The sequence below is a fragment of the Cimex lectularius genome, unplaced genomic scaffold (genome assembly GCF_000648675.2).
Source record: "Cimex lectularius strain Harlan isolate CLEC.00 unplaced genomic scaffold, Clec_2.1 scaffold356, whole genome shotgun sequence".
In the NCBI taxonomy this organism is placed as follows: Eukaryota; Metazoa; Arthropoda; class Insecta; order Hemiptera; family Cimicidae; genus Cimex; species Cimex lectularius.
The window spans coordinates 279,069-304,970 of NW_019392986.1; the positions used below are offsets into that span (position 1 = coordinate 279,069).

Genomic DNA, 25,902 nt, shown 5'->3' on the forward strand with positions numbered 1-25,902 from the left:
ACTTGAGCTATCGTGACTTCGATCCACTCGGACACTAACTTCCCATCTCAACCCCACCTTTTGAATTTTCCCTCCTTTTGGCCATTTTTCAAGCTAAAAACTAGTGAATGAACATAATACTAACATGATCAGTACGGCCTCTCTTCCTTTATTGTGGTGTTTTATTTTTAGCTATTTATTTTTATTTATTTTAAGATATTTTGTTGTAAACAAAGCAAGTAAAGTTTTCTTGATAAATGGTGAAATTCTCTTTCTAGGGGGTTAAGCAAATCGTCGGGTTTGCTCTGAAGTGAGTAGGGTTGTTGTTATTAATGATTAAATTGTGACATTTCCACAAGGGAGAACGTCCCGTGCAATAATCCCAGTTATTAAAATTGTTGCCGAAGAGGTCGAGCTATGGAAGAAGGACCGGTCGAAGATAAATCACACCCAGGAAAGACATAGTTCGAATATGCGATCCTGCGGTCCCTCAGTGTTATATGGAATGTAATTCATCATTGGAGGCCAGAGAGGGTTAACCCATATTATTTATGAGTGCCGAGGGCCGACCACTGAATGTTAATAAAGGACCCTGCGGTTCGTCCGGCTCCACAAGTTGCTGATATTGAATATTCAGTGTACTCAGAAAGGCAGTAACGGTCAGAGGCACGCGACTCCGTTAATGGTTTGATTGCTAGCAGGCCTTATGTACCGTCCGTTATCCGGCTGGATGCAGGATGTAAACGCCTAAACACCCCGTGATTTCCCACATCCGTCGGCGGTGGGCGAGTCGCGTGGCCCAAACATTCTCCAACCCTTATAAAAGGCCATTTAGCGCTTAATTGTCACACGTCTCTATCTCTGACATTATATTAAAGGAATTATTTGTATTGTAACCGCGGCGATTTAATATACGGTTAATATCGGTGGAACGGCCATTGTTCACTCGGTCTCTAAATTTTCCTGTGTGATTAATACGGTGTGATTAATAGTGGACAGAAACTGCCGACATTAATAGAACAGCATTTTTCATTGCTGTTTTATAATTGCTTATTTATTCGCATTGGTAAAGACTGGCTAAAATTATTTTCTTGTCCAAAGGTTGGAAAATGTTCTCGATGATTGAAATATTTTATTCAATTTTGTCTATTACATGAATATTTCGGGCCTACGGGCCATCATCAGAACCTAAACATGGAAAACCTCACGGCACAATTGCCATCAGAAGATACACAAAAGTAATTTACAAGTTTAAAAAAAATAAATATACCTGGACTAGGACATAGATGCATATATATTTCCACCCATTTTGACGAGGGTGTCGTCAAAATGGTTTTAAAAATGTAATAATAACAATAATTTTATTTTAGTCCTCTCATTGGGACAACTCATGATAATGAAATTTTTTTTATATATACCCTCTGCCGCTATCCGCCCTTATCCACGTGAGCCTCCACTTCTTAGATGTTGATTCTGATGATGGGCCGCAGGCCCGAAACTTCAACCTTTGGATAAGAATTGCTACGAACCGTGGATTTTAAGAAAAAGAAAAAAAAATTTTCTTATATGTGTAGTGATTAGTGACCGTTAATCGATATTTATTTAGAAATCGTGAGATGCGGTCTGGTGTGATGTAGGTTTCAGAAAAACATTTTCTTTATTGTGCCAACGTTTCGATCTTCATTGAGATCATCTTCAGAGCCTGGGATTTACAAACATGGTTTACATATAACAATTACATTTTGGATGTGGAAAAGTGAATTTATACAATGCAAAATATATTTTTTTTTATATGTTCAATCAAAGTATTTCTATTAACTCAAAGTGTTTTTCTTCTGTGTAATTGTGCCATTCTTGCGTGTCATGTCGAGAGTGCCAGTGAGATTTTGCTATTTTGTGTTTATATACGTATATACGAAATATGATTGAATATATAAAATATATTTTGCATTGTATAAATTCACTTTTCCACATCCAAAATGTAATTGTAATATGTAAACAATGTTTGTAAATCCCAGGCCCTGAAGATGATCTCAATAAAGATCGAAACGTTGGCACGATAAAGAAAATGTTTTTCTGAAACNTAATTTTTAGTTAAATTTTATGAGCAAAATCGTGTAATAAATTTTACTTAAATTTTATGAGACAATCCGTGAAATAAATTGTTAGTTAAATTTTATGAGCAAAATCGTGTAATAAATTTTGGTTAAATTTTGTGAGCACAACCATGTAATACATTGTTAGTCAAATCCGTGAAATAAATTGTTAGTTAAATTTTATGAGCAAAATCGTGTAATAAATTTTGGTTAAATTTTGTGAGCACAACCATGTAATACATTGTTAGTCATATTTAATTGATTTAAATAAAGTTATTTTGGTGTTTTGATCAATTTTCTGCCAAACCGTTAAAATCCATTTTTTTTAAATAAAATCTAATGAATTTTTGATCTCGGTTAATTTAGTTTATATTAAAATAAGTATGCTGTAATTAATATAACGACTAAATTACATATACATAGTTCGAAATGAACCATAAAAAATATGAGTGCCCGGTTCTAATCGATGAAAATGGTGTAATTTTATGAGCAAAACCGTGAAATGAATTGTTAGTTAAATTTTATGAACAACACCATGTAATAAATTGTTAATTAAATTTTATTAACAAAACCATGTAATAAATCGTTAGTTAAATTTTATGACCAAAACAATGTAATAAATTGTTAGTTAGATTTTATAAGCAAATCCATGAAATAAATTTTTAGTTAAATTTTATGAGCAAAATCGTGTAATACATTTTACTTACATTTTATAAGCAAATCCATGAAATAAATTGTTAGTTAAATTCATTCTATCAATAATTGGTATTTCGGTGTTTTGATCAATTTTCTGCCAAATCATTAACATTAATTTTTTTAAATAAAAACTAATGAACGACAAAATACATATAGTTTGACATAAAAGTATAAGTGTCCGGTTCTTTTGTCTTTGACCGTACTCGATGCTACCCGACGAAAATCTGGGCAGTGGTGATCGCATAGCGTAGAGAAGGGTTGCGTTGCGCTGCATCGGGCAGATGTGCAAGTGGGTAATACAATCATATGGAAAATTGGACTTTGGATTTGCGTTGGGTAGCATCGGGTAGCGTCGCATAGCGTTGCATCGGGTATTTCAAAGTTTTGCTCAAAATAGTGCATTAAGAATAAAAGAGTCGTAGCGATTGTGATAGTTATTATTGTGATAGACGCTATGTGACTGGACGTGGCGTGCGCTTGACGTACGTGACAAGGCGTAGCGTCGTGTAGCGTTGCATCGGTTGTGTTCCCCGCTTAACTGTTCTATTCTCGGGCCACTTTAGAAGATTCGGATCGAATAACAAAAGAATTCGAAGGCAGTTACAAAACGGCGAGCGAGGGGGGAAAAGAGAGAAACAAGAGGATTTAATGCGAAAAACATGATAATGGGATTATCTGCAGAAAGTAAAATGAGAGACGGTGCCGAGTTATCTATCGGAGTAATGTGGAAAGGAAGGAGCAGTTGGTGTTTTGGAAAGCGGGGAAATTGCGCCTTATTGAGCCATAATGTACACCTGGTCGGGACATTTCTACGCGGCTTTTTATGACCCGAGCCGAATATAAATTCAACCCCCCCGTGGGGGCTAAGGAGCTACGGTCGGGTTTTGTGTATTCCGCAAGGGTCGTGAGACCCATGTGGTAGACATAAGGCACGGAGAAAGCGACAAGGGAAAACAAAATACAACGGTTATATCCGAAAGGTAACCGATTGCACGGTGTGAAAACACGTTTTACACCCGACTCGAATACCGTATTATTTCCAGTTGTTGATTAAACCTATAACAATTTACCGTACTGGGATTTAACGTGATATTGTTAAACGGTTCTATTCCAAATCATTGACAGTTGGACCAGTCATATATTTTTTCTTGACATATTCACTAATTTTTGAAAAGTATTTCTTCGTCATTTCTTTGTCAGCCTTGCACAGGGGCCATCCTAATCTCTGTATCGAAGGGGTACATTAGGCTAATTAGAAAAAAACACGCAGTTTCCCCTTCCAACATTCAAAGAATACACCTTCATAAAATCTATTAAATTATAATTCAGGAAAGTTAATGTTAGCATCTTTTAAAGGAAAAAATGGTCAACTTTGGACATGCAAATTTTCTCAGCCTTTTAGGTCACAGACCTACTCTAGGTCTCATTTTTTAGAAAATTTTACGTTGAACAAGATGACTTTTTCAATAGTTTTCCTAGCTTCAAACATTCATCGATAAATTCGTAAATTCGGGAACATGTTATTTTTGCACTTTTTACGAAAACTTCAAATTGAGCTGTGGAGCCAAGAAATCGTCCTGGAGCTGCGCCCTGTCGATAGGAAATTTTAATAAGCTTTCAATTGGTCACCTTTCACTTTACACGATTTCTCAAGCGTTTTCGTGTTATTCGCGATTTTTGGACAATAAACGTGGTTTTTTTACGTGCCCATGAAAAAAACGATCCTTTCTCTCCCGATTTTAGGAATTTTGATTGGTACTGACATTGCTATGGTAAATTTGGATTGTATGTGTAACTGTTTGGGCTTCACTGTATAGTTTAACAGGATCGAGATAATATTTGCAAGTTGAAATCTTTATAACTTTATCTTCTAAGCGATCGAAGGGTAGATTATGCTAATTAGAAAAAAATAGTTTCTTCCTCCAACATTAAAATAATATGTCACCTTCATAAAATCTATTAAACTATAATTCAAGAAGGTTAATCTTAGGAAATACACTGCCCGTCAAAAAAAGTCGACCACCTGGTTTTTAAAGGAAAAAATGGCCTACTTCGGACACACATATTTTTTCAGCCTTTTATTGGGTTGTCCGGAAAATAATGCAGGATTTTGGTATTAAACAAAAAAAAAGAAACTAGTTACTTTAAAGCAATGTTCTTTAATCAAAATAATNTAGGAAATTTTAATAAGCTTTCAATTGGTCACCTTTCACTTTACACGATTTCTCAAGCGTTTTCGTGTTATTCGCGATTTTTGGACAATAAACGTGTTTTTTTTACGTGCCCATGAAAAAAACGATCCTTTCTCTCCCGATTTTAGGAATTTTGATTGGTACTGACATTGCTATGGTAAATTTGGTTTGTATGTATAAGTGTATTGGCTACACTGTAAAGTTTGACAGGATCGAGATAATATTTGCAAGTTGAAATCTTTATAACTTTATTCTAAGCGATCGAAGGGGTAGATTATGCTAATTAGAAAGAAAACAGTTTCTTCTTCCAACATTAAAAGAATATGTCACCTCCATAAAATCGATTAAACTATAATTGGAGAAGGTTAATCTTAGCAAATACACTGCCCATCAAAAAAAGTCGACCACCTGGTTTTTAAAGGGAAAATGGCCTTCTTCGGACACAAATATTTTCTCAGCCTTTTAACTCACAGACCTACTCGATGTCTCATTTTTTAGCACGTTTTACACTGAACAAGATGGCTTTTTTAATTGTATTCCTAGTTTCAATCATTCATCGATAAATTTGTAAATTCGGGAACATGTTATTTTTGCACTTTTTACGAAAACTTCAAATTGAGCTGTGGAGCCAAGAAATCGTCCTGGAGCTGCGCCCTGTCGATAGGAAATTTTAATAAGCTTTCAATTGGTCACCTTTCACTTTACACGATTTCTCAAGCGTTTTCGTGTTATTCGCGATTTTTGGACAATAAACGTGGTTTTTTTACGTGCCCATAAAAAAATGACCTTCTCTCTCCCGATTTTAAAATTTTTGACTGTTACTGACATTGTTATGGTAAATTTGGGTTGTATGTATAAATGTATTGGCTACACTGTTAAGTTTGACAGGATCGAGATAATATTTGCAAGTCGACATTTTTAAAACTTTATTCTAAGCGATCGAAATGGTAGATTATGCTAATTAGAAAGAAAACTCAGTTTCTTCTTCCAACATTAAAAGAATATTTCACCTCCATAAAATCTATTAAAATATAATTGAATAAGGTTAATCTTTGCACCTACACTGCCCATCTAAAAACCGCCTAGTTTTTAAAAGAAAAAAATTGCCGAAAAAAGAACATGTCGCCTTTATAAAAACTATTATAGTAGAACTAATTAGGAAAATTAGTGTGTATTGTCTACACTAAAGATAAGGCTCCAAAACAAACGAAGAAACCGGATCGGGCATTTACTGAACAAGCCCAAAACATGAGCAATCAAACTCATTAGGGAAGTACTCTTGGGAAATACGTGCTTGTGTCCGGGAAAATTTTAAAAATGGTTACACAGACAAAAAATCCTCATAAGATCTGATAGCCAGGCGGCTATTAAAGTATTAGCGTGTAAAAAAATCACATCAAAATTAGTGAGTGAATGCATCCAAAATCGCCAAAACCTGGGGATAGCAACCTCTCTTGGGTGCCAAGACACACTTATAATTTAAGACAAATTCTAAATTATATCGTATTAATAAAAACAATAAACAAATTAACTAATTATTTTAATGTGTTATTTATGTTTTGAGGTCATGAGAGGGAGCTGCGATCAACGGTTACAGTAAGTTGGCAAAGTTTGTACTTCGGCGCTCCTCCAGCCGAAGTTTATATATGAATCCTTTATGGTCTCTGTATATACCACTGATTAGTCAAGTTTAACCGTGGAGATAGACACAAAGGGGAATTGACTTGCTAATCGTGTTATTTTGATAAATACGTGGCTGGGTTTATCTTAAATAATAACCATATATTAAGCACCCCTAGTGTTTTATATTTAAAGACTGTCAAGTAAATTTTTTATTATAGAATGTGCTGGTCATGTAGTTGTTTTTCAATTTACGACTATAATTGAAACAATAGTTTTCATAAAGGTTCTTCCCCGTTCATAAAAGTCGAAGCTCGCCTGAGTAATAGATTTCTTTCTATTTTTGCTTACTAACAAAAACTCAACTTAGAAATGTTACTTCATTCGGTTATCCAATTGCAGCAGCAATTTTGCCAGTATTGGTGAGGGTTGTTTCATCATAAGTTTACTGTGCCTAGCGCCCTAGAGTTTATCCACTTCTCCTTTTGTTTTTTCTTGGACCATTCTGCGATGGACGATTCTATATTTGTTTTTGTTATCCCAAGTATAAGATCGGGGGCCTAAGTATGGTCTTGCAGATCCTTCTCTGGCCAGTGTGTCTGCTTTTTCGTTACCCAAAATTCCTCTGTGCCCTGGCACCCGAGATATCATCAGGTTGTTGTGTTTCCCTAGGTTTTGGAGATTTTGGATCCATTCACTGACTAATTTTGTTGTAATTCTTTTACAGCTTTAATGGCTGCTTGGCAATCAATATGAGGATTTTTTTAATACATATTTTCCAGGCACAAGCATTGATGGCATATATTTCTGCTTGAACGACCTAAGTGTGTACTTCCCTAATGAGTGTGATTGATCATGATTTGGGCTTGTACATAAAACGCCCGATTTAGTTCGTTCGTTTATGTTGGAGCCATCTGTATACCATACCATGGTATCATCCTTTATAATCACTTGAGACTATAAAGGACGTTGTAAAGAATGTTTTCGTGATCATATAGACAGTCCCCAATTCTAAGAATGGGTGTCTGATTTTGTTAATTATGGTTATATGCCCGAATTGTTTAGTTCCTATCGACTGCGATTGTTTCTGTAGCCTAAGTGAGCTTTGCCTAACCTCTCCTTGTATAAATATTTCCAGTGGAGGTAGGTTTAGCATAATTTTTTAATACAATTAATTAAGGTTTTTGGTTGAGATAAAAAAGTCAATGGCACGAGCGGGATTCGAACCCACGATCTTCGGCTTGATACGCCGCTGCTCTACCACTTGAGCTATCGTGACCTCGATCCACTCGGACACTAACTTCCCATCTCAACCCCACCTTTTGNGCCGAAGATCGTGGGTTCGAATCCCGCTCGTGCCATTGACTTTTCTCAACTGAAAACCTTAATTAATTGTAATATATTAATTGTTCAAGCGGACCATAATTTCTAATGTATTTGAAGGGGTTGTTCTCGTTACCTTGTGATGCATAGGCTTGCTAGCATTTCTATGCTGCTTAATGTTTGAGTAGCTACTTTTTGTTTAGCTTTGTTCCATCAGATTAATGTTCCAACTAATGATGACAACCCAAGAAACTGATAAATATCTTGCTAAATCTTCCCACAGAAGAATAAAATGACTTTCTAAAAATTGACCAAGTTACGGATCTGGTAAAAACGATATTATTTAGATAAAATTTGTTTTTATATGAAAAATGTATAATATACAGTAATGTCCCATTGGTTTTATTAACAAAATGATGTAGGCTTCGAAACTATTTAAAAATCGTATAAATAGTTATAATGGAAAGAATTGAACGCCCTCCCTTTTTATTTTTATTTTTTTCTCTCGACCTAATCTCAAGTGTTTGAGGTTTTAACAGATCTCCTGGCTGAGATAGCCCTTGTTGACAGTGTGTTGCAATTCGGTTGAAGTTTGAACAACGGCAGGCTATCTACAGGTGTCGATAAGTCCGGCTCCTGTTTGCCGACCACTCCATTAAACTCCGATTTCCGATAGAAAGCCGTGGAGGAGGGCGTAGATCGAAATGGGGATCGCGACTGCCGGGGCAAATAAAAAAAAAAGTGTGCGAGGGAGAAACGAAAAAGTTTTTTTTTCAACTCTGCTTTGACGGTTGATATTTGCAAGCGGATCGACCTCTGCCCCCCCCCCCGACACACGGTGGACAATGTTCAAAAGCCGTCCGGATGCCCGGCACCACTTGGACCGTGAAAACCCGGTTCGACCCTTCCAAAGCGAGCCCCATGAAAAAAATAAATGGAAAAAAATGAGAGCCGAGGGGCATTCCGAGGGATTTACCAATCCGGATTTTCCTCAGATTACAAAAAATAAAACCAAAGAAATGTTTAAAACCACGTAATTTTATTTAAATAATCAATAACAATGACGTTTCTAACATGTCTTTCATATGACAATAAATCGGAAGTAGAAGGATTATCGCCTCCCTGACGATCTCGAATTTTAAATAATTCGATGGATTTCCTAGAGAAAATAAAATTTTACAATAATCAACTCAGACTAACTCAGGCGACTAAAGAGACTCTCCGGCTAACTAAAATTGATTAGCAAAATTTGAAGGTAAAAAATATTTTATCAAAGTAAGTGCGTTCCTTTCATATTACTTTTCGAACCAAAGCTCATATTATATCTATCACATTATATATCTTCTATCTCCTTCGGTAATGTTAACATCCCTAAATCCACCTGCGCACGTTGTAAGTTCTACATTGAGAAAAATAGATGGGGGTGTACTTCAGAATTCCCCATTTTACATGTCACAAAGCCGGGAGGCATTTGAGTCTCATCAAAAACCCGCGAGCATGACGGACCCAGTGCCGGTTCAACATTACGACATTATGAACTTATGAAATCGATCGGACGAAAAAATTAATTACAGTCAACAAATGTCGATCAAACTGAATTGGATGTGTAGAACCGTGAGTTTACACCTTTTTAATCTTAGCTCTACAGAAAGTTAGTTAGTCGGTGTGTGTATTACTGCGCTCATTAAGAGCTATTATATCCCCAGATCAGCCTGTTCTGTGCTTAAAACACACCGGTAAGTCCTAGTTCATCAAGGAACATGATTATTAGGCAAGGTTTCAGTGGTTGAATCTCTTGTACGGTTACTGTAGTCCCAAAACACTTCCTCCTGCGGGATAATGAGCATAATCAAGAATCTGTACTAATTAAATAGTCCCCGTAGTTTAAATGTTTGAATCATGGATTACTTTCTATAGGATCAGATTGAAAAGAAGTGCTCATCCGTTTCCCTGTTTTACCCCCCCCCCGTAAACGCCCTAAGACATTACATACCATATTATTCGTAGTTAGGCAGTCCTATAAGTTTAACGTAGATTCTTAAGTCCTTCATCTCCCGTAAGCTTACGTAGCACAGTGTCATACGCTGATTTAAAATCCACAAGTAGATGACGTTGATATAATCCCTTCCTCATTCCTGAGTCCTGCGAGGACCTTTTACATTCACTTTAGAAAACCTGTTACACTTGTTTCACATACCTCGAATGCAGCAAATATATTACAGTTACCTTTCATAGAAATGATAAATGCTGGAGTGAGTGTGGTGTTCAATCCTTTTTAAAAAGATAGTTCCTATTCACAGTAAGTTGTTTTGTAACTATCCGGATTTCGAGCCTTTTAGCTCATCATCAAGTTGAAGGACTTCTACAACCACGTCTCTCGACATGAATTGCCAAAGTNTTTTTACAAATTCGTTAATAGAATTCTCGGTAAGTTTTTGCTTTATGAGTTTCGTACATTCTTCAACGGGGATATTTGTGAATAAATTAGTAACGTCAAATGATACTAAAATACAGTTGTTGGGTATATTGATGTTATTTAATTCTTTTATCAGTTCTAAAGAATTGTTGATACCGAATGTAGGTTTGAATTTGGTGTGGGTTTTAATTATTTTGTCAATTGTACTTGCAACTTTAGGGCATGGGGAATTATAAAAGGATACTACTGGCCTTATAGGTTTGTTTTCCTTATGAATTTTGATTGTGAATTTAATAATATTAAGTATTTACTAGTATAATATTTATTTGTGTAATTTCCGCGTTTCGCACGTTCAAATTGAGCGCCATTAAAAAAATCAGCTGGTAATTGGAACGTCGCGTGGGCGGAGGTTTCAGCGGGTTCACTTTGGCAATTCATGTCGAGAGACGTGGTTGTAGAAGTCCTTCAACCTGATGATGAGCTAAAAGGCTCGAAATCCGGATCGTTGCAAAACAACTTACTGTGAATAGGAACTATCTTTTTAAAAAGGGTTACCTTTCATTATCTCATATTATCACAAAATACCCTTATCCTCAACATTTTCGATTGGCAACTTCCTATCAGAATAAATGATAGTTCATCTTGAGCAGAACATTGCACTTTTCATCTTTGTCGATTTCTCATTAATCTGATGCAATTTAGCTCATAAATATTTAAATTTTAACCCAAATAAATAAGAGGGTTTTGAAGATTGCTCGATAGGTACATGTATTAGTCGATGTATTATGCTTCTCCTTTTAGAGCTATTGTTTCCCCCCTACTGTGCTTACAGTACACCTGAATCCTAGTGCATCAAGGAACTCGATTAGTAGGCCAGGTTTCAGTGGTTGAATCTCTTCTATGGTTACACTGTATGTCCCAAATCACTTCTTTCTGCGGACAAGTATAGCACCACAGTTTGTTGTAGGTGTGTTAGTGTCTCCTCTGCTTCTTTGCAGAATCTTCACTTGCCCTGTTGGGTTATACCAGTCTTCTTCAGACGTCCATTTTCCAGTTTGCGTCCTGTTTAGATCCTGTTAATACTAATGTTTTCCTCTTCCTTTAATACATTCTGTTGCCTCTCTTTTCCAAAGTTTGTTAGGTGGTTCTTGGATTGTTTTTTTTCCGATGAGTTGTTCCCTCATTTTCTTTTTATCCTTCTATCTGAGGTGTTCATTGATGGTGTGGATTCCTATGCCACAGAAGGCCTCGGGTACTATCAGCGCTACAGCAGTCCATCATCTTGCAAGACATCCAGTTTCTCGTTGCCTTGTACAGCCACATGACCTGGAACCCAACAGAGGCTGACTTTGTTTTGCATACTTAATTTGTTTAGTTTGATTGTGATATTCTGCACCATCTTTGAGCTGACGTGTTTGAACCTAGTGCTTTGATGGTCGCTTGGCAATCTGACATGATAGCTATATTCTTGCTTTTGTATCCTTTATTCAAATTGAATTGGGCACATCTTTCAATTGGGTAGATCTCAGCTTGGAAGGTACTGGTGTATTTTCCCACGTGTTTCGAGTATTTGGATCCAAGAAATAATCTCCTGCCCCCTACCGTCTTGCGATCTAGATCTGCCATGTACCAGTAGATGGTGCCTAACCATCCCTAACCATCCCTTAAAGGAGGTGTTTTACTCTCTTTCCCGTTCTTTTTTAGTACCTAAGCAAATCGAAGCTATGAATTGGCTTGTTTTGACGAAGTTGCTTTAACCATAAGTCTTTCATCTCAAGGGGTCGATCATTTCACATTTTGTTTGGTGTGATCCAATTTTGATAGAGATCCGATTTGAGATAGAGAAGCATACGTTTGATCATGTTATATATATAAGTGGGAAGTTTATGGGCCGATAAACAGCTGAGGTCATCGCCGGCCCTCTGCGTGTTTTCCATCTTCTTCTTTCGCGCATATTTTGTTTTAAAAGTGCAGACATTTGTGCATCTCGATCTGGTTACTAACTCTCTGATTTCAGATATATACTACGGCGATATTCTAGAATGCTAGTCTCCCGTTTGTACCTCAGGTTGTCAAATACAGAATAAAAATAAGACATACAATACATATATATACATCACCACAAACCTAGATGTCTGGTCACATTCATTCCCCCAGAGTACTCGATATTCCTCGGGGCAGGGTTATAAGCAACCCCTTCCTTTCACGCTAATAAATTACTTTTACTCTCCAGAGGTCATACACTCACCCAAGAGTACTTGATATTCCTCGGGGCGGGGTTATAAGCAACCCCTTCCTTTCACGCTAATAAATTACATTCATTCCAATAAATTAACACAAAACACAACACTCGATAGAAACATAGAGGTTTGGTCACTTTCGTTTGATTCTGTTATCCCAATTATAAGTTTTGGTCTTATAACACCCTCCTTATTCATTACCTTTGTGTCCTGGTACTCAAGATACTATTATGTTTTCCAGATTTTGGAGTATTCGATTATTTTGTATTTACGACGATCTATTTGCCAGTGTAACCTCTTTTAAGATTTTCTGTGTCTCAAGCATTGCTAGTATGTATTTCAGCTTGAAAGCCGGAGATGTTCTACTCAAATTTGATAGTTCATATTACAATTGGCTGACTAAAATGGAGCAAGTTGTAGTTTGATAAATTTGTTGGTGGAAAGCTATTTCTGGGATCATAAGTTTATTTACTACTGAAGTATGACTAAAATTGTGTGTGCTCTCGTCCCATTTATTTAGATTTTTAATATTTATATAGAAATCGTGAGATGCGGTCTGGTGTGATGTAGGTTTCAGAAAAACATTTTCTTTATCGTGCCAACGTTTCGATCCTTATTGAGATCATCTTCAGCGCCTGGGATTTACAAACATTGTGTATATATTACAATTACATTTTGGATGTGGAAAAGTGAATTTATACAATGCAAAATATATTTTTTATATTCAATCAAAGTATTTCTATTAACTCAAAGTGTTTTTCTTCTGTGTAATTGTGCCATTCTTGCGTGTCGTGTCGAGAGTGCCAGTGAGATTTTGCTATTTTGTGTTTATATACGTTGGATTTTGAAGGGGTGGAGAAGGATATCGGTATAGAAAAGGCAGTTTTGTACAAGGCGTCGGCTTCTTTGAGGTGAAAATAGCCGACGAAGGGAGAAAAATGTGTTGGTAATGGTTTGGCCAGATTATCCTTTCAGGATTACATAGAAAGGGATAAATAGGAAAAGGAAAGCTAAATTGTTGGGAAATTAGACTATGTGAAAAATCTTTGATGTGTGGAATGTAATGTGATGATATAGGTATGTTATCTATATTGAATTTGATTAATGATATTGGCGTAGCTGCGACTGAGTTTACATGTATCTGTTCTGCAATTGATGCTGTGTTTATCTCTGTTGATATAAACCATTTCTAAGAAATTACGTTTATATTTGTATTGTGTGTAATACTTTTGGATTTTTGAAGTCGAAATTGTGTTGGTGTTCAAAATGGTGGGTAGCGAGTGCTACCCTATTTTGCTTGGGTTTTTTGCAATCATAGATATGTTGCTTTACTCTCTTGTCCAGATATTGGGATGTTAGACCGATATAAGTTGCCGGACAGTTTAAACAGTTGATCTTGTAGATTACGTCAGATTTATTTGTTATTGGTGTGGGATCTTTAATTTTGGAAAAAAGTGTTTGAATTGTTTTATAATTTTTGGGAGCTATTTTGAAGTTATCGGACAAAAGAAATGAGTTTAATTTACGTGATTGGCCTTGGATAAATGGTATGGAAATGTATGCTGGTTTGTTTGTATTCGATAGACTTAATGTAGTATTATTAGTAATAGTGGATGGTGTTATTGTTGATTATTCTGTTAATTATGTGTTTAGGGTAGAGATTGTTATGGAGGATCTGTTTGTATATCTTTATGTTTTTGTGGTAGAAGGATTCATGGCTTATGGTAATCATTCTGTGAAGTAACCCTTTGGCCGTGTTATTATTGTATGAAGAGGATGGCGAGATGTAAAGTTGAGGTAGCGATCTGTGTTTCTTGGTTTTTGATACCAATCGGTGATTAATGTGCCATCTGGTTGTTTTATTACGAGTGTATCTAAAAATGGTATTTTTTTGTTGTTTTCGATTTCGTGTGTAAATTGTAGGCGTGGGTGAAAGCTATTAAATGTATCTAATGTAGTTTGAATTTGATCTGTGCAAACTGCTGTCAATATATCATCTACGTATTTAGTGAGGAAGGGTAGTGTGAAAGGAAGTTGTGGTATGACTGTATTTAGTAGATGTGTCATGATTATGTCTGCCAGTATCGGGCCTAGGTTGCTACCCATGGCTATACCAAACAGTTGTTTGTAAAAATGATTGTCGTATGTAAAATATCCGTTAACACAGCAGTGTCGGATCATTGTTACGAACGTGTTCTTTGATAGTGTTGTGTGTGGTGTTATGTTGGGCCATTTATTTTTAATAATGTTCAGTGTTGTGTCTATTGGGATGTTGGTAAACAGTGATGAAACATCTACATTATATGTGTTATCTGTGATGTTGTTGAGTATGTTGGTTAGGTATTTTGTTTATATGTGGGTGAGTTTACAAATGAAATTATGGGACTTAGAGAGTGTTCGGGTTTATGTGTTTTTACAGATCCATATAGTTTCGGGGTGTTGGCGAGTTGTTTCGAAGTGATTTTTATGTGTATATGTCGATTTCTTTTCGTTTAAGTGTTTCTTGGAGAATTTTGTATGTCTGATGAGAGTAGGAGTAGGGTCTGATTTGATTATGCTGTATGTGTTTTTGCCTGTGATAATTTTATTAATTTTTTCCTTGTACTCTTTTTTACTGATTGCTACTGTTTGTTTGGTCTTATCAGCAGAAAGAATGAGTATGTCAGGATTTTTGATATTTTTTTAGATTTTTAAATTTCAAGCTATTTTAAAATAACTTCTATCCAAATATTCATTCTCCTAAAACTCATTTGAACCGGCGTAGGGTCCTTCTATGTCTGACTCCATTGGTTTTTTTGAGTTATTCAAACACGTTTCGGTATTGAGCCATCTTCAGTGAGGGACTCCTTGAGTGAGACCCTGTGCTGTTGACCGACTCGCAGACCAAAACCCATCAACTCTAACACAGCTAGTTAGGCTACGTTACTTAAAAGATATGTGCATAATTAAAAACCCGCAAGTGGAGACAGACCCAGTAAGTGACACTGTGCCGGTACAACATGAGTTCACCTACTCGCAGACCAAAACCCATCATCAACTCTCCTAAAACTTGCACGGTAAATTTTTCTCGACTTGCCGAATAACATGTGATGTGCAAATAACCCTGCGACCTTCTTTCAAGAGACTTCGATTCGAAAAATAATCTTTAAACAATCAAAACTGCTAATGATTTTATTTGTTGTTTTTTTTCTCAGAATATTTGGAAAAAAATGTCTCGGCTGCTCAGAGATCATTGGCTCCAGTGAACTGGTGATGCGAGCCATGGATTCCGTTTTCCACCTGAAATGTTTCCTCTGCGTCGTCTGCGGTGTCAGGCTTCAAAAAGGCGACCAGTTCGTTGTGAAACAGGGCCAGCTCTTCTGCAGGCCCGACTACGAGAAAGAGGTCGAAATGTTCCAAGGATACGCTCAAGGTAAGTTGATCGTTAAAATCAACAAAATATATTCATAAAATTAGGCTATTCTCAGGAGATTTGAACTGCGAGGAGATGACGGCGACGAGAACCGACGGACGTCGAGGTCCGAAGAGGCCGAGAACGATACTCACGACACAACAGAGAAGGGCGTTCAAAGCGTCTTTCGAAATAAGCCCCAAGCCGTGCCGTAAAGTCCGAGAAGGCCTGGCCAAAGACACCGGGCTTAGCGTCAGGATAGTGCAGGCAAGTCGGAAACGCCATCCTAGCTCTCAATTAACCTCTTATCTGGGAAATGTTTATTATGCTCTTTAGTTTCAGACGATAACGAGACGTCCTTGTCGACGAATTACTTAACAATCGGATGTTTTCGTTAACATCTCTTTGTAAACACGTCAAATAAGGTGCGATAAAGTGTTAGCGCCATCAAAACGTATTAATAATTTTACAAATAAGGAAAAATACATCAATTGTGATCGTAAAAAATGTATTCCAAAATAGGAAGTCAAAGGTCGGTCAATTATTTTAGAACTAAGAAAAGCACCATATGCTATTTTTGTGCCAAGAAATGTTCGAAGTCATATAACACATTGTTCTCAAGTCCGTTTTCTGGACCCTGAAATGACAGGTCGTACATAGACCGTCTTCTGATACCAGTTCGAGTGAAATTTGAACCTTTCTTACTGTTGATAATTGGCTGGTCCATTGGTCAAGTGTTATTCCTATTAATAAATTTATGTTTAGTGGTGTAATTGACCTGATTTCAATTAATTATTATTTTTATCTAAGGTCTTGGTTGAGATGAAAAAACTAGTGTCACGAGCGGGATTCGAACCCGCGACCTTCGGCACAATACGCCTCTGCCCTAACCACTTGAGCTATCGTGATTTGATCCACTCGGACACCAACTCCCTTTTCTGGGGGAAAATTGTTTGTTACTAATCATCTTGGTCTGCCTACCTTCTAGTTCGTCTGTCATACGCTTTTCGGCATTCCAACATCTTCATTACTATCAGGGAAATAAGTTGCTGAAATACTGCTAGGACATACACAAATCCATTCAATGTGGCGATATCGCTAGTTACAGACCAACCCAGTGAGCATGTTATACCAAAATAATCGGTAGTAAGTTAAATTTATACCATTACAGACCTACCTCCAAAGGTAACTGGTGAAAATTTGAAGATAGCATAGCGTTCTCCTGGCCTTTCCAACGGTTCTTACTGATGATAATTGGCTGGTTCTTGGTCAAGAGTTAAGCCTATTACACATGGCGTTAAGCTAAAGTTGTGAACATGTGAATTGGACATTGGAAGAATGGGGACGAGTTCTATTTGCAGATGAGGTGAGAGTTGGCCTCATATGTCACATGGAGACCCTAAGAAGAAAGATACGCCCCATGCTTCTTCAGGAAGGATCCTATGGTAGGTCATTGATATTTTGGGGTGGCATTTCCTTAGATGCCTGCACCGAATTGGTTTTTGACACTAATTTTTTCACCACAACCAAGACCTTAGATAAAAAGTACTATTAATTAAAATTTATTCTTAAACCTTTTTCAATGGCTCCAGTCAGGCATTTGAGTAAGTATGACCACATAGCTTAGCACTTCAAGGTCAAGGTATGGTCGATCTAGGTCTACGGACAAGAGACCAAAATTCACCAAGCTCTACGAAACCGCAGCCTAACGGGAAATGAGATAAGAAATGTGATAAGAAAAGTCCGAAATCTTTCGATTTTCTCCAAGAAGCTAAGAAGAAGGTTCAATAATAATAACCTCAGGGACCGGCTCGTGGACTTCCTATTACCAAAGCTGGTGGCCAAGAAAATGGCCAGGCTTCAATTCGCACGGGAATATGTAAATTGGAAGATTGGGGTTCAGTTTTCGTTACAGTTGATATAAGAGTTGGTAATTTCATATGTAGACGCTCCATGCTGAACGGTTCTTCAGATGGGATTCCATGGTGTGTTATTTATGTTGTGGGGTGGCAATTCTTTGGACGCCCTCACCGAACATGTAGTGCCATTTGCCCCCCTCCACGTAGGTGAGAGAATCTTGCTAATGCAGGATTATGCCAGACCCCATAGAGCACGTATTGTGAATGACTACCTGAATGAGGAATTGAGCGCTTGGTTCAATTCCAGTTTTGAATTTGGGACCAACTTAAGCGACGAGTACGACGGCGAATCCCAAGTCCTAACATCTCGAACAGTTGGAAACGATTGTTCTCGATGAATGAGGAAGAATTCTTCAGGGTTTTATCAAAAATCATTTCCAAGCAAAGGCGTTTAACGGATGTGATACTCAAACGGACAGTAGAAATTTTCAATATTAAAAAGGACAAAAAAGTTTTTTTTTACATTTATTTTTTTGTTTTTGAATTTTCTGTTTTTTTGTTCTTTACTGAATAAACTCAATAAAATTCAAAAACCATAAACAATTCACAGACTTGTATCCAAAATTAAAGATTCCACACCAATGACAAATAAATACGTAATTTACAAAATCAATTGTTTAAATTGTCCGGCAACTTAAATCGGTATTTCATCCCAATATGTGGATAATAGAGTAAAGCAACATATCTATGATTGCAAAAAACCCATGCAAAATTCTACAGTAATGGCTACCCACCATTTTGAACACCAATACAAACATTTTCTTTATCGTGCCAACGATTCGGTCTTTATTGAGATCATCTTCAGGGCGTGGGATTTACAAACATTGTTTACATATAACAGTTACATTTTGGATGTGGAAAAGTGAATTTATACAATGCAAAATATATTTTGTACATATTCAATCAAAGTATTTCTACTCGCTCGAAGTGTTTTTCTTCTGTGTAATTGTGCCATTCTTGCGTGTCGTGTCAAAATACTTTGAGTGAGTGACCCCTGAAGATGATCTCAATAAAGATCGAAACGTTGGCACGATAAAGAAAATGTTTTTCTGAAACCTACATCACACCAGACCGCATCTCACGAATTCTAAATAAATATAATATAACATATAAAACGATCATCATATTCCACACATCAAACATACATTTAATTCTTCAACAATTTGGCTTTCCTTTTACTAATTATCCACGTCTATATAATCCTGAAAGGATAATCAGGCCGAACCATTAACCATTTTTTCCCATTTTCTGCTCCTTTCACCTCAAAGATGCCGACTCCCCATATAAAAATGTCTTTCTATCCCGACTTCCTTCCCCACCCCCTCAAAATCCAACATACATAAAAACATAAAACAGAAAAATCTCACTGGCACTGTCAACATGACACACAAGAATGACACATCTACACAGAAAACAAACACTTTGAGTGAGGACAAATATTTTGATTGAATCTAAAATTTCTATCATTGTATAAATTCATTATTTTCACGTCCTGCATGTATTTGTAAAATTTAAACAATGCATATAAATCCCAGGCCCTGAAGATGATCTCAATAAAGATCCAAACGTTGGCACGATAAAAAAAATGTTTTTCTAAAACTTACGTCACACCAGGCCGCATCTCACGATTTCTGAATAATTATCGATTTATACAATGCAAAATATATTTTTTATATTCAATCAAAGTATTTCTACTCACTCAAAGTGTTTGTCTTCTGTGTAATTGTGCCATTCTCAACACGACACGCAAGAATGGCACAATTACACAGAAGACAAACACTTTGAGTGAGTAGAAATACTTTGATTGATTATAAAAAATATATTTTGCATTGTATAAATTCACTTTTCTACATCCTAAATGTATTTGTTAAATGTAAACAATGTTTGTAAATCCCAAGCCCTGAAGATGATCTCAATAAAGATCGAAACGTTGGCACGATAAAAAAAATGTTTTTCTAAAACTTACGTCTCACTGGCACATGACACATAAGAATGACACATCTACACAGAAAACAAACACTTTGAGTGAGGACAAATACTTTGATTGAATCTAAAATTTCTATCATTGTATAAATTCATTTTTTTCACATCCTACATGTATTTGTAAAATTTAAACAATGTATATAAATCCCAGGCCCTGAAGATGATCTAAATAAAGATCGAAACGTTGGCACGATAAAAAAAAATATTTTTTCTAAAACATACGTCACACCAGATCGCATCTCACGATCTCCAAATGATCATTTACTCAATAACTTTTTTTAGAATTAGATAATAAACATTTTCTTTTTAAATTTCTTATTTTCACAGCCAAACCTATTTTTGGTATACAAAATATGAGTAAACCTAAAAACTTAAAAAATTAAGGATGGTGCGTTTATTTAGTAGATCATTGTAGTTTAAACGGTCGAAAAGATTGCAGGTAATTGTAATGGAACCAGAAACTGTTAGGTCAATGAGAATGAAATGCGCCGGCCATTCTATTTCAATAAAATAAGGCAGACAAAATAAAATAATTCCTTTTAATTTATTTTGACGCTTTATTGCGCATTTCATCAAAGCTCTTTTTTAATAAAATTAGTCCGCAAACATGGATTTCAATCAAGTCGCCCTGTAATTAAATCTGTATTTCGAAATAAAATCCGCAGTCGTCAAGTGTTAATAGGGTTTAGAAATTAATATACGTATTAACCCTCAGGTGACAGTCTGTCCTAAAGGGCTATCGTTTCATATAAAGGGAGCCCATATTGGATATTGACTTATAGGTTATTATAAAACATTAAATCTAATTTGAAATAGTCATTTTACGAATCTTTTTCTGATGAAAAAACACAATAATAGGGGTATTCGCGATGTTAGTTAACTCCTTTTAACTCGCCTAGAGAAATGTCCAGTAAGATCGTGAACGCCCCCTTCTTTTCTTAGCATGTTAAACGATCATTTTTCCGCAATGCTGCGCGTGGCGATTGGTAGAACCAAAAATAAAGCTATAACAGTTCTTGAATTCTTGTTGTTGTTTGTTTTAGTTTTGTTTTGTGTTAAATTGTAAGATGCCAGAAGTTAACGAAAAAGTAAAATTAATCAACTCTTTCATTCAAAATGCTCTGCACTCGAAAAGTACTAACAAATGACACGCTTCAATTTGTGCCTAACTTGCATCCTAACCTCTAACAGCGTACTACTTTATAGGATAGGGGATGTATCTTTTATGAAAGAGAGTATAACGACAAGTCAGAAATTAACAAAAGAAATGTATTGGTCTGATTTAATTTATGCTTATTTAAGAATAAAAATACGTGTGAACAAAAAACAGCTGTTAAATTCATGGCTGCCATGTTGGTTACCTACGCCTTAACGGTTAGCAATGTGACTACATTTTCGACCTAACAGCTAACATTGTCCCTGGCCTGTGAGATCGAGCAATGTTAACTAGCCGATTCTTACAAGTCTACGTCATCATTTTTCTCGATGTAACACGACTTAACACGTTAACAGTGTTAACATGAAGATTGTGAATACCCCTACTATTGAAAATGGCGAAAGGGAGAAAAAGAGAAGAAAGATAGACCAAAACGATTTGAAATGCCCGAACTTCATGTTCATTTTGTTTTAATCTATCTTACGCGTTTCATTACTTAGCCATCTTGAGCGCTGGTTTGTAGTTGGTCAGGGACATAAGCATGGCGAGGCAAGGCAGAACTGCACTTTTAGTCCTTTTAGGTTTATTCTTTTGTATTTCAGAATTTAAGTATTTTCATTGTGTTTGTACTTGTTCAGGGTTTTAAGCATGGTATGGCAAATAACACATTAGGAGTATTCGCGATGTTTGTAAGATGTTAACCCGTGTTAACTCGAATAAGTTAAACGTTTAATTTTCCGCAATGCTGCGCGTGGCGATCGGTAGAACCAAAAATAAAGTTATAACAGTCCATGAATGTTTGTTGTTGTTTGCTTTGGTTTTGTTTTGTGTTAAATTGTAAGATGCCAGAAGTTAATAAAAAAGGAAAATTAATCAACTCTTTCATTCAAAATGCTATCTTTGCACTCGAAAAGTACTAACAAATGACACGCTTCAATTCGTGCCGACAAGCCTAACTTGTATCCTAACCTCTAACAGCGTACAACTTTATAGGATAGGGGATGTATCTTTTTTGAAAGAGAGTATAACGACAAGTCAGAAATTAACAAAAGAAATGTATTGGTCTGATTTAATTTATGCTTATTTAAGAATAAAAATACGTGTAAACAAAAAACAGCTGTTAAATTCATGGCTGCCATGTTGGTTACCTACGCCCTAACGGATAGCAATGTGACTACATTTTCGACCTAACACCTAACATATGCCCAGGCGCGATAGATCGAGCAATGCTAACTAGCAGATTCTATCAAGTCTACGTCATCATTTTTCTCGATTTAACAGGACCTAACAGAGTTAACAGGGTTAACACAATGATCGTGTATAACCCTTTTTCAATGTGGCGGAAGTGAATTGCGTTAGGTGGGAGCATATCATGCTAAACCTAAAACATGAGTCATCGTCGCTCTTACATTCCACCGTCGTGGAACAAAGGGCAATAAAACGTATTAGAATGAATGGGGTGAACAAATGGTAGGGCGACTTCTTAATTGCCGGGGAAAACGAATGCGTTGTGCCGAGGGAAGAAATCCGTACAACAATGAAGATCCCGGGCATTGTTAATAATCCAAGCCGCAACAGTTAAATTATACCGGCTAATTGTCGTAATGTTGTAGTAAAAAGGGACGTGATGTATCGCCCTCGGGGAACCTCTAAGAGAAAGTCGGATGATCAACACTCTCCTCCTTTTTATGATTCCAGGTCTGGTTTCAGAACCAGAGGGCCAAAATGAAAAAGATGCAGAAGAAAGCGAGGCTCGACGCGAAAAACAACAACAGCAAAGAAGGGGACTGCATGGAAGACAAAACTGATAAAATTAAAGACGACGATCATAGTAAGTATTCCAAACTATCAGACTTAAAATAACCATCATAAGTTCATAAATTCATACAGAAAAACTATTTATTATCTAAAAAAAAAAAGACTGACCAAAACAACAGTTTGGATCTAATTATCTACGTGTTCTGTATGTGTATTACTTGTTTGTTTTTTGCACAGGAAAGTCGCGATTTGTGTTTTATGAGTTTCAGTTTTATTAAAGTGACGATGATGAACTCGTGTAGTTCTAGGGCAAGGTTTATAATCTTTTTTCCATTTGCAATTTTAAATATAACACGATGCTCTTGGACTACATAGATAAAGGCTAAAATAGCGACGGTTTGTCTCGTATTTCCAAAAATTTCTTAGCGTGGATGATTCATATAAATAACGCGATGTTTAGAACTTGAACTTTTTTTATTTTAAACTTAAAACCTCTTTAATTCATTAATTTTTTTAACAATCGTGAATATAAATTATGCATCTTCAACCAAACGGCCAAATGTGACGTAATTTAGATAGGAACATAGATAGATTTTTTATGTACAATAATGCATAAATAAAACAAAAGAAAAACTGTATACACACTAATTATTCAGAAATCGTGAGATGCGGTCTGGTGTGATGTAGGTTTCAGAAAAACATTTTCTTTATCGTGCCAACGTTTCGATCTTTATTGAGATCATCTTCAGGGCCTGGGATTTACAAACATTGTTAGCATTTAACAAATACATTTAGGATGTGGAAAAGTGAATTTATACAATGCAAAATATATTTTTTATACTCAATCAAAGTATTTCTTCTACTCACTCAAAGTGTTTGGCACTACGTTGGCACGATAAAGAAAATGTTTTTTCTGAAACCTACATCACACCAGACCGTATCTCACGATTTCTGAAGAATTATCGATTAACTGTCACTAATCACCACACATGCATACAGACTAATAGAATTGTCGTTTAAAAGTGAGAGAAAAATAGAGAGCGAGATATAGAGCGTGAGAGAAAGGGAGAGAGAGAGAAAAAAAAATGTTAAAGTATATAGAGGATGTCCCATGGAAGATGTCCACCCCGAACATACTTAATTTTGGTCCGATTTTGATAATTTTTTTTTTTTAATTTCGTCATGAAGACGATTTCTTACATGTTTCACCGGTTCCAGAAATAGCTTATCGTTTATTGTTTTTTAACATAAAATACGCTCTACGTAGCGTTTTTTAACTGGGACTTTCACGTTTTCATGGAAAATTTGTTGAAGGTTGAGGTCGGTGGGGAAAATGCTCTTCGTACAAATACGAAATGCGTTTCGTCGACATTGGTAATAAATTAATCTTTTTATGTTAGGTTTTGGTTGAAATGAAAAAGCCAGTGCCATGAGCGGGATTCGAACCCACGATCTTCGGTTCAACACGCCGCTGCTCTACCACTTGAGTTATCGTGAAAATAAAAATGGCAAGGGGAGGGAAAATTCGAAAGGTTGTAGGTTGAGACGGGGAATAGTGTCCGAGAGGATCGATAGATATCCTGAAAGCAAAGATTAAAATGCTTTCTTGAAAATGCTTTATTTTTTGCAGAAAATTGTCATTCTTCACTAAATAAGAAAGTCAAGTTTCCTGGAATGGTGTTATCGTAATCTTAAAAATAGTCTAGTTTTGAACCTGAAATGTCATTTTAAACAGTTACTTAGGGCGTATTTTATGTTTTAAAAAAACGAACCCAAATGTTATTTCTGAAAACGCTGAACCATCTAAAAATTAGACTTAATGACGAAAATTTTACAAAAATATGTATCCAAAATCGGACCAATATTAAAGAGGTTATATTAAAGTATATATTTCAACTAAAACAAAATAAAATAAATTTTACAATAAGAAAAAAGAAAGAAAATTAACAGGATACCCTCGTAAATCAGAAGAAAATAAATTTTAAAACATTAGGAGAAATAATCTATAAATCATGAAAGAGTCAAATTTTGAAATTCTGTATTAACAATGAAATAGTTTCAATACATTACCAATCAAGTGGTAATTTGGAGAAGAACATAAATTAAAAAAAGAGCAAAACTAAAGTTCCTCAAAATAGCAGGGAAATTTTTTTTTAATGTATCAACAAATAAAATAAGTTTAAGGAAGAAACTAAAAAAAAAATTAATTTTAAATTGTAAAAAATTGTATATTTAGGAAGGCGAAAGAAACCCAAAAATCATAATTAAAGCCCGGGTTTTTATGCAATTTGAATTTGTTTACAGAAAAACGAATAAAAATAAAGTAAACAAACAAGAACGTGAAAGGATAAATATGAGGGTCCACAAACCTGAAATTTAATTTGGATTTCATCTAAATTTCCAGCAACAAACACGTTAGCAAACTGACACAATAAAATTCTTTTTAAAAAAAAACTTTTGAGGCCATACTTCATGGTGGAGGTTTTTGCCGTTCCCGAAAAATCAATCCATCATGCTAGTCTTTATTATCGACGCCTGTCAGGCGCGTTTCGGCTTCTCATCAGCGTCAGAGTTGGGTTTTTGTTCATCGGATCCGTTTTCGATGTTCGAGGCTAGAAGCCAAAACTTGTGGAAATATCACAATTAATTAAGGCATTATATGTTAGAAAAGTCCAGAAGTTACAATTAAACAAAGGCTTTCTGGATTTTGGATCCGCGTGGATTTTCCTCTTCTCCCAATCTGTGGCCGATCCTAACTAGATCCTCGGCGAACTTCGAGAAAAAGTAAGAATTAAAAAAATAAACGAATGGATAAATAAAATTAAAAACTAATAATAGCGAGTACTGAAAAACGAAAGTTTTTATATTCCAGAAATGTTTTCTCCATGCTTTAGCTGTGAAACAGATGCCAGCATCCTTTAAGAAAGTTTTGGATGAGTCTGTTCAAATTATAAATTATATCAAGTCATGGCTATTGAAGTCCAACTTTACACAATACCAACTTCGCATACAGAACTGTCACAAATACAGGAATTAAGTTCTGAAGTCATATCTTGTTCATGGACCTCAATGTCAAATTGGCCAACGTTGTCAATGAGAGAAATGGCAATGTATACTATCATATTTATAAGAT

General features: G+C 35.9%; 1 protein-coding gene across 2 annotated transcripts in view; it reads left to right on the forward strand.

Moving 5' to 3' along the window:
• The window catches only part of LOC106668219 (LIM/homeobox protein LMX-1.2), a 68,519-nt gene that overhangs the window by 36,704 nt on the left and 5,913 nt on the right, over nucleotides 1–25,902 (forward strand). For both annotated transcript variants that reach the window (XM_024229604.1, XM_024229603.1), the window contains exons 3-5: nucleotides 15,757–15,974; nucleotides 16,030–16,220; nucleotides 22,710–22,842. In XM_024229604.1, the coding sequence (XP_024085372.1) occupies nucleotides 15,757–15,974; nucleotides 16,030–16,220; nucleotides 22,710–22,842 (542 nt within the window). The remainder of the gene's footprint in view (nucleotides 1–15,756; nucleotides 15,975–16,029; nucleotides 16,221–22,709; nucleotides 22,843–25,902) is intronic.